Source organism: Amphiprion ocellaris, chromosome 16 (genome assembly GCF_022539595.1).
Source record: "Amphiprion ocellaris isolate individual 3 ecotype Okinawa chromosome 16, ASM2253959v1, whole genome shotgun sequence".
NCBI classification, from domain to species: domain Eukaryota; kingdom Metazoa; phylum Chordata; class Actinopteri; family Pomacentridae; genus Amphiprion; species Amphiprion ocellaris.
Window position 1 is genome coordinate 5,169,545 of NC_072781.1, and position 9,403 is coordinate 5,178,947.

At 35.7% G+C, this 9,403-nt stretch overlaps 1 protein-coding gene across 2 annotated transcripts in view; it reads right to left on the reverse strand.

Moving 5' to 3' along the window:
• Nucleotides 1-8,072, reverse strand: part of phactr2 (phosphatase and actin regulator 2) — a 53,028-nt gene extending 44,956 nt beyond the window's left edge. Inside the window, exon 1 of one of the 2 annotated variants that reach the window (XM_023274682.3) lies at nt 7,849-8,072. In XM_023274682.3, the coding sequence (XP_023130450.1) occupies nt 7,849-7,984 (136 nt within the window). In that variant the 5' untranslated portion in view covers nt 7,985-8,072. The remainder of the gene's footprint in view (nt 1-7,848) is intronic. The other variant, XM_023274686.3, reaches the window with a different exon arrangement.
• Nucleotides 8,073-9,403: the final 1,331 nt, after the last annotated feature.

The window sequence follows — 9,403 nt, forward strand, 5'->3', positions numbered from 1 at the left end:
TCTTCCATTTGGTATTTATTATCAGGTTTTATTACATATATGTATTTTCCTCACTTTTATCTTTGTACTTTAATTTTTATATATATATATATATATATATATATATATATATATATATATATATATATATATATATATATATACACACACACAAATTTTATTTATTTTGAAAAATCACTAGTATCAATATAGCTAAATTACTGTTTAAAACTACTGTCTTTCCATTGCTTTATATTTTTACTTGACTTCATGGTCAATTATGTAGCTTTATATACATTTCTTGAAATAGTTATAACTCCTGTCTATGTGAAATTAGTCTCATCTATCTATCTATCTATCTATCTATCTATCTATCTATCTATCTATCTATCTATGTATCTATCTATCTATCTATCTATCTATCTATCTATCTATCTATCTATCTATCTATCTATCTATCTATCTATCTATCTATCTATGTATCTATCTATCTATCTATCTATCTATCTATCTATCTATCTATCTATCTATCTATCTATCTATCTATCTATCTATCTATCTATCTATCTATCTATCTATCACATTAGTTGGGTGTTACCTCTTAATGAACAACGTCTCTAATTTTTTGTGATTGTTGCTTAGTAACACATATTCCCCATAATTAAGACCACCTGAGGACCACGGCACCACAGCGACTGAAAAACAACACAGATATTAAACCTGTAACGTCACAACACAAGTATAAATGAATTTACACAGACTGAGACACAAGGAGAGACGGGAAGGAATCAAAGGGTGCAAGAAGGAGCAGACAGATGGTTGCTTTCTTTCTTTCTTTCTTTTTTTCTTTCTGTCACATGAAAACCCTCCAGTGTCGTGAAAAGCCAAGCAGCACAGTAAATATGTCATCTGTATGCCGACGGAGATTTTGATGCTGGATGTCGCCGTTCGCTGTATAGCAGCAGACAAATCTGACTGGCATTGTGTGTCCCCTTTGGATAAACACACACACACGCTGCTATATTTGTGCACGTGGGTGTATGTGTGTGTATCATATTAGAGTTGATTGTTTTAATTTCCTGCTCTTTATCAAGCATATTACAAATTCAACCTGTCAAAAGAGGAAGTGAAGCTGGTGATAAAATACACTGATAGACTAGAAGTAACAAATGCAAGTAAACTGGACTGAGAACAGACATAATGTTCACACTAACATTAGGTTAAAGTACAGACAGCGCAGTACTCCGCCAAGGCTGTCCATTCCCCCATATGGCTTTGTCAAAAATGCAGCATATTTTTGTAGAAATGCAACATTTTTTTCATTAGTTATTACAGAAATTACGGCAACATAGAATGTAGCTGTTTAATATAGATGTACCCACAAACAAAATGACTTCACAGACGGACAAACGTAAGCTTATCGTCATCTTTCCTTGGCAGAGCAATAAGAGCAGCTATGTCATAGCGCTGCTTTCCTCTGGTAAGTCAGTGTTACTGTATTATATATATGTTCTAGTTTTCCTTTTTATTCTTTTCATTTCGATTTCCTCTCCTGTCAATTCATCCTTCTTCTCATTTAACCCTCTCCTGACTGTCTAATATGTAAGAATCTTGAGCATGTCTCTCTGTTCTTGCTTTTTCTAAAAATTATCCCACTAAGAGATTATTAAATTTCCATTTCACACAAACACACATGCTCGCTGTATGTCATTAGAGGATGTGTGGACTAATGTTAACATCCTGTTAATATGCTGCCGAGGCGTTTCAACAAATATTAATAGAGTTAAAGGCTTAGTAAGTAACCACACAGAGTTATTGATAGACAGATGGAGGGGGAGAGAGACAGACAGAGTGAGACTTTGTCTTTTGATGCACGACGAGTGAGAAGAACAACAACAACTGGCTCATCAGCTCCAACAACACCCACCCACACAAAGACACACGTGATTGCACGCAAAACAAACTCATAGATGCAAAGCACAAAAGGTCAACTGGTACTTAAAAAAAAGTTTATATCATGTTTTTGCACGGTTAAATGTGTGAGCAGCAAAAACAGTCCACCCAAAAACAAGCAGAGACTCAGTGTGATTCTAAGAAAGGAGAGAAAGTCGGTTTTCAAAGGCTGTAAAATACACACAGGTTTATGAAGGTTTGAGGAAGTGCGGTGAACAAAAATATTTTCTGCATTAACTACCAAGACAACACAGCTGTGCATCATCAGTCAGTGTAATTACTGGATTACAGTCACTTCTTGTTTGTGAGGGAACAGCGGGCAATCAACAAGCCCAATCAATGAAACTTCAAAATACGTTTGTTACTAATCTGTAGAACGACACACAGTAGTGCTCTCAGAACCGACGTCTTCTAAAACCATCACACATCACTGTTGAAAATTAAACATGTTGATAGTCTGACAGCACTGTGGTTAAAATCTCCTAAAGTAAAATATTTAGTAGACCCATCCATCTTCCCCCAGCTCCTTCTACTTCAGACTTTATGTCTCTATAAGAGAGGAGCTCACACCAGCATCTGTTCCACATGCTCAACATAAAAACCAAAATTTAACTTTTCTTTCATCAGCCTTTGTGTTAAAGAAAATATATTCCTGGAGTTTTCTTTCCATATTCTAAGGCAATATTGGCATTCACAATACTTACTACTGTGTACGAGTATCACCTTGGTGATATCTGTGAACAAAATCAAACAATTTTGTGACCACAGAAAAGCTAACACCTTGAGTGGGAAAACAGTGTGGTAGAGCAGGTCCCTAAAAATGTGATTGGTGAACTTTCTAATTGTTTTACATCCGGTTCTACATTATTTAGTCTTCTCTGTCCTTCTGTTGCAGAAACTCACTCATGGAACACCCCTTTTCAGTAAAGCCTTGAGTTAATAAGTCAATAATAAGTTAGGTTATTTTTAAAAAAAACTACCAGCAGAAGGGACGATGCGGCTATTTTTGGTTATTTATCAACCTTTGGAGAGAGTTTTTTTAAAATGTATGGATCATAACCCAGAAGCCACAGTTTAATTTTGGCTGGTGTCTTTTTTTGCGCTGACAGTAAACAGTTATAATTATAAGGACCCATAGAGGTTGTTGTGACTTCAACATACAATGTGTCGTTTTTGAGGATATGCTGAAACGACATGTTTTTCTAGGGAAGACAGTCTCCCAGCAGAGTCTTCAAATTCAATCCTTAATGGTATTATCTAAAATATATGCCATTATTATTAGAGATGTAATTCCGAACCTAAAAATACAGTAAATACAGTAAATACAGTTGTTTTAAGCTACACTCTTGACCTGACGCACTATTCTCTGTGGTGATTCTCTGCTGTCTCCTGTTAAGTGGCATCATGAGGTTTTAATGAGGTTTGTTGACTGCTTAACTTTTCATTTAGTGCAATCATCAGATTAAGATTTAGATTTTTTTACTTTGTTGACCATGTACAGACTTCTGCATTTCCATCATCCTCCTTTTTACTTGATGTTAGTCTGCTAATTTATGATGACAAACAGCACAGTGAATCAAAAAACTGCAATGCTGTTGTTATTCTGAGAATGCAGTCTGAACATTAATATTTGGTTCAAAGCAACACTGGAAAAATGGGCTTTTTTCAACAGTTCTTAACTGTAATTCTTTGAGCAATTTACTATTCTGTTTATTTTTTTTGTTTGTTTTGTTTTACAGATTTTTCCACTAAAGTTAAGGATAATAACTATTAAATCACTTTATGTCATGTTAAAAATCAAGGCAAATCTGTACATATAATTCACAACAAAAATCCGTATTATAAATGTTAATTTGTTTCTTTACAACATTTGACCAAAGACAATGCAATGCTAAGAACAGATATTTGTCATTATTTTCAGAATCTTTTGAGTCTTTGAACATTTTTCTACCATTTTACCAGTATGTTTTCTGGCCCCTATGCTACCAGATTGTCAGCATAGTTTTTACACTGTAGCTATAGATTCTTTGTGCTCCCTGTTGAAATCTGCAGTTATTTTAAGTTTTAAAATATTCTTTAAAATTTCAGTTGACAAAGCAGAAATCCCAGGTCTGTAAACTGGGACATCTGTAAAATATACTGTATGTACTTCAATAATTAGACCTTCAGTTTGAGATCTTATTCCTGAAGCAGCAGCTGATAATATGTGAACATGTGACAGAATTAAAGTCACGCATTCACTGAAACAAACCTTAAGCATAACTTTTTCGGTAAGTCAGAGGCTGTTAGGGAGCCGCAGCGGTGGCTGTTAATAGACTGTGTGTGGGCAGCAAAGGAGGAAGGGCAGCTCTTTGCATTACGGTACATTTTAACAAGTGGTTATTGCAGACTAAAAGGGTCTCTAATCAATGTTATTTCAAGGAGAGTACCGGCAAGCAGCAGAGTGTACCAGAAGATGATGCTCCTCTCTTGTCCTTTTCTGTTCTTCAGTGCCCTCCACCTCCTTAATCATCCTGTCCTTGCATCTTTTTTTTTTTTTTTTGCCTCCGCTCCTCTTTGTAATCTGTTTTTAATTTTCACTTGTCTCCAACCAGCTTAACGCTCTTTGGCTTGCTTTTCTCTCCACTTTTTGTCTATTATTGTTCTCTTTTGTCTCATTATATCTTGTCCTCATGGTTAGTGGTCTATTTTTTCATCTGTCTTCTCTCTTTGTCATCCTCTTCTGTCATTTTATCTCTTCCTCCCCTTTACCCCCCCCTGTAATTACCAGTGAGACAGCGCCCATCTGGAGGACAGCATGCTATTTACAAAGAACAGCACGGACCATCTCAGCCTACACATTATCCCAAATTTTTTTTTCACAAACAAATACACAAGGCATCAAAAAATTTAAGATTGTTACCATCTTCCTAAACTTTTCCAGACATTTGGGAATTAAATAGGAAAATAAAGTCTTTCAAGCGGCAAGAAAAAAACATCTTGCAACTCCAACAAGGTCAATATATAATTGCGGGACTTTTTGTATCATAGCTGACATTTTTTTTTTGGTGTTTTCAGGTCTAAAATCAACATGGCTGCCCATAACCAAACACCACATGGCATTTTAGAGAAAGATTCTTATAAATATTATATATACAATTGAGTAGAATTGACATCGAAAGTTATTTCTAAAGATATTATAGTAAACCTGTTGACATGCAATAAATCCACACTTGACTCACACACTACTTTATATTAAATAAGTCAGAAAGCCTTGGAGTCTGGCCAGTCTTTTCTTCAGGAGGAAATGACATCATGTGGAGCAGGTCATGTGATCTGGAATTAACACACTTCCTTGAGAGGTGTTTTTGTAATGGGGAACTTAGTTGAAAGTGATTTCTCGGACACAGATACAATTTGTTATTTTCCATGTAAAATTTGATATATTGCCAAAAAACAAATATCTGTCATGATTATCTCAACTTAATGAAAAGAACACAATCCAAACAATTTTTGAATAAGCTAATTTTATTATTGTTTAGCTAATTAGAAGGTGGTTGTTATTAAATTCTGATGGTTATTTAGTTGACATTTTAGTGATATCCAGTCATTTTTTATTAACAAGTGATTGTTTCCATAATGAATAATTATGGAATTTGCAAAGACATGATCATAATGAACATAAAAAAACATTAGTTTTTTTTTTAAAAAAAAATTTTACTTTGACTAAAAATGTATGCAAGATATATCCCATGGACTTCAAAAGTCCTTCAATTATATAGTGACCCTGGGAATTAAACAGAACAACAATGTTCTTTCAAGCAACCCCAACAGCTGCTCTGGAGCTTTTGATTGTTTCACATGATGTTCAATTTGCAACAAAATCAAACAATATATATTTTAGCTTCTATGTACTACATCTTATATGGCAGGAATAAATCTGCACATTTCAAACAAGCAAGAGCTGCTTCTAAAAATCAACCAAATAACTTAACATGCTGTATATTGTGGGTACAGCAGAGATGATTGCTGCCACATCTGGGTTTATAAGCTTCAGGAAATGCACCAGCTTTCCAAAAGATACCATTTTTTATCTGTGAATTGACTTCACATCTGCCCGACAAGAACAGTCAAAGAGTAAAAACATTTAAAGTAGGGATAGATTGTAGATGCTCATGAGAGTCTTAATTTTTACCTAAAATGACCTACTTTATGTTTATTTGTGCTTCCTGTTGATTTCTCAAGTCTGTGTGTCGTATTTTCTTTTGAGTCTCATGTGAAGAAAAAATGAAATGAAAAAGTCGTCCCTCCCTTTAGCTATTATTTCTGGTTGTATTCCCCAGAGAGATCATTTTCCATGGGGAAGAGATATTTCTCATCAGCGCAGTCAACTTTATCCCACCTAGTTAAAAAAGAACACTCCTGAAATTCTGATGTTATTTAAGTGAGGCATACTGTCTGTCTTTTTCTTCAGATGTTCTCCCTCAGGCTGCATCTCGGTGCTTTTGAAGCTGAGCTGAAAATGTAACGTCATATGTGTGAGTTACTATTTTAAAATACATGAGGATCTCTGTTTAAAAAGTGAAACAGCTCCCCCTGTTGCTGAATTTACAGATCGTTCCGTTAACGGAGCATCACAGCATAAATTAAAGTGTATCTACATAGAATCTAGAATTATAGTCTCAATCCAGATGACAAAAAACTACATAAAACACATATTTAACAACAGAGAAAGGTGAGGATTCTGTTTGAGAGCATTGATCAAACAGTTAGTTCTTGTATTTTATTTTCATGCCAAGTTCAGATATTCTTAGACAAGCCATGAGGTCCAAAATCCAAACTGGCAGGAGACATAAATAACTCTAAATGTCCACTGTCCTCACTGCTGCACTCCACAATCATTTCCTGTAATTACAACATAACCATGAACACAGAACATTTCCTGTGGCAACCGAAGACAAGCAAAATAACCGAAACTTCAAGTACTACTGTAATTTGACGATAAATTTGTCAAACTAGTGGAATGTGACCACCCTCATGAAAAAGATGGGGTATTAATAAACTCCATGTCTTTGTCAGAGTAGGCGTAGGCGTGAGAGCCGGGCGGAGAGCAAAGCTGCAGGCTGAATTCACGGCTAAAACACAGAGGACGTCTGATAGGATGTGGTTCCAACCACTGAAACAAGCCTGTCGGTGCTCGGCAGCGAGGGGCTACAGGCAGCAAAAACTGTCACTCTGACATTTGAAAAAGATGCCGAAGACATATAGTTGGTTAACACGGTGGCCAAGGTCACACAGTGCCTGTATGTTTATTTAAAAAATCATTTACACCCTCCTCCTGGAAGCTGGTTTCATCGTTTTACACCTTCAGTTAATACACATAGATCTCTAGACACCTAGGTTTCCTACACAACTTATTGTATTTAACCTCAAATCCCTTGTCACGCTTTAATTACACACAAGTGATCTCCATTCAACTCACAGAAAAACCACCGAAGATGAATGAAGTGTCATAATAAAGCAGTTGTTGTTGGTGTAATTATTGTGTTGTATGATGAACTTTAATATAAAGGCAATATGGTTAAACAGCGATAAAAATTGAAAGAGGAAGAAAAGAGGTTTGTGTATTTACTCTTTGAGATATGAAGACCAAAAAGTGAGAGGAGGACTTCTTTGTGTAGGAGGACAGGAAGCCACTCTTGTGTTATTAGTCATTTGAAGATACTCTCTGGCAAGGAGCATCTGGTATAACTTGTAAAACCAAAAGCAAAGATGGCAAGTTTATATTGTCAGTGATAGACAAAGCAGATGTCATTACAATATACTGCAGGAGTGTATTCATTTAATATATGCAGCATCATAACTTACTAACGGTGAAGCTACTTTGGCTAGATTTCGGACACTATAAATAACTTTTCATGCAGTGTCTTCTCCTACCTGATCGAGCTCCCCGGAGCCTGAACAACACTCTGGAGCGAAATCCTGAGGTGTCACTGTGAGAGCGGAACCTGGGGAGAGCCCACAGCTGAGGAAAAGACCTCAGCTCTGGATGGGTGTCCTCCTCCTCTTCCATGGTCGCCAGCAGAGGAGTCACAGCAGAGTCACAGCGACGAGAAGATAAGAAACTTCACATGAACCTCATCAGAGCAGCCTGCCGTCCCTCCTCCTCCTCCTCCACTGCAAACTTTTCTTCTGCAGCAGAAGCATGCTGCATGTGTGTGTTCCTGTTGTTGTTGACGCCCATCGCCACTGAAAGGCAGGTTGAAATGTGATCTGACAAAGACTGTGACAAGCAGTGGCAGCAACATGTCCAATGTCTGGTTGACTGCTAAACCTGTTTCTAATATTTCTGGGAATATAAAGTGGGGTGTAAGCATCCATACTTGCAGAGACACCGCCTTATTAGTGCTGCAAAGCTCTGATTTAGCCTCAACTGCATATGATTTTGCATCACAGAGGCCTCGGCTGCAACTTCTGCTTTGCATGCAAAATGAATACCTTTAGTGAAACTTCAATAGAAATTCTAGATCTCTGATACAATGTTTTAGCAAGTTTTGTGCAGAAGTATCATCTTGAGGAAGTAAGAACTTTTGCAACAGTTCCCCTACACAAACAAAACATTTAATGCTGGGCATGTTGCCTGTATTTTGTCTAAGAACTCCCACCGTCAGTCCCCTAAAAAGTAGAAAGAAGCTACATATACCCAAAACCACATCAGAATAAAGTATGTAGCAGTTTATATATATATATATATATATATATATATATATATATATATATATATATATATATATATACATATGTTTATAATCAGAGTTAACCCTGCAAGACCCAAATATAGAAAAAAATAGCAAAAAATAAAATAAAATATAATATATAAAGTAAACTAAAGAATATAAATAATAATAACAATAATATTAATAATATATAAACCCAAATATAGAGGAAAATGAGCAACAACAAAAAACAAAAAACAAATATAGAAAAACATTTGCAAAAATATATATATATATATATATATATATATATATATATATATATATATATATAGTAGAAAATAATCTTTAAAAAAATAAACTGATGTACTTCTGCCACAGTGGGTTTTACAGGGTTAAACTGAATATTTGTCATGTTATAGACAGGTAGCAATCACAATATGATCTTGGTAATATATAAATAGGCAAAATAAGGTGCTTCCTTGAAGAAAGAGTTCTTTTGTTAGGTGGATTGCCAAATAAAAGTTACGCAATTACAAAATGTCAATGTCATAAGGTCAATGTAGCATCATGGAAAACAGACGGGCCTAAGTGGCTGCAGCTTTTAAACATTAGATGTCGCTAAATTACCACTCTGGCATGAATTTTCTGCTTTCCATCTTCTGTTGACACCAGGTTGACACCCAGCGCTCCTTTCATACTTTACACCTAGAGGGGATAAAATGAAAGAGATCTCACTCTGATCTCCTTTTCCAGGCAACAGAAGTATTTGGACA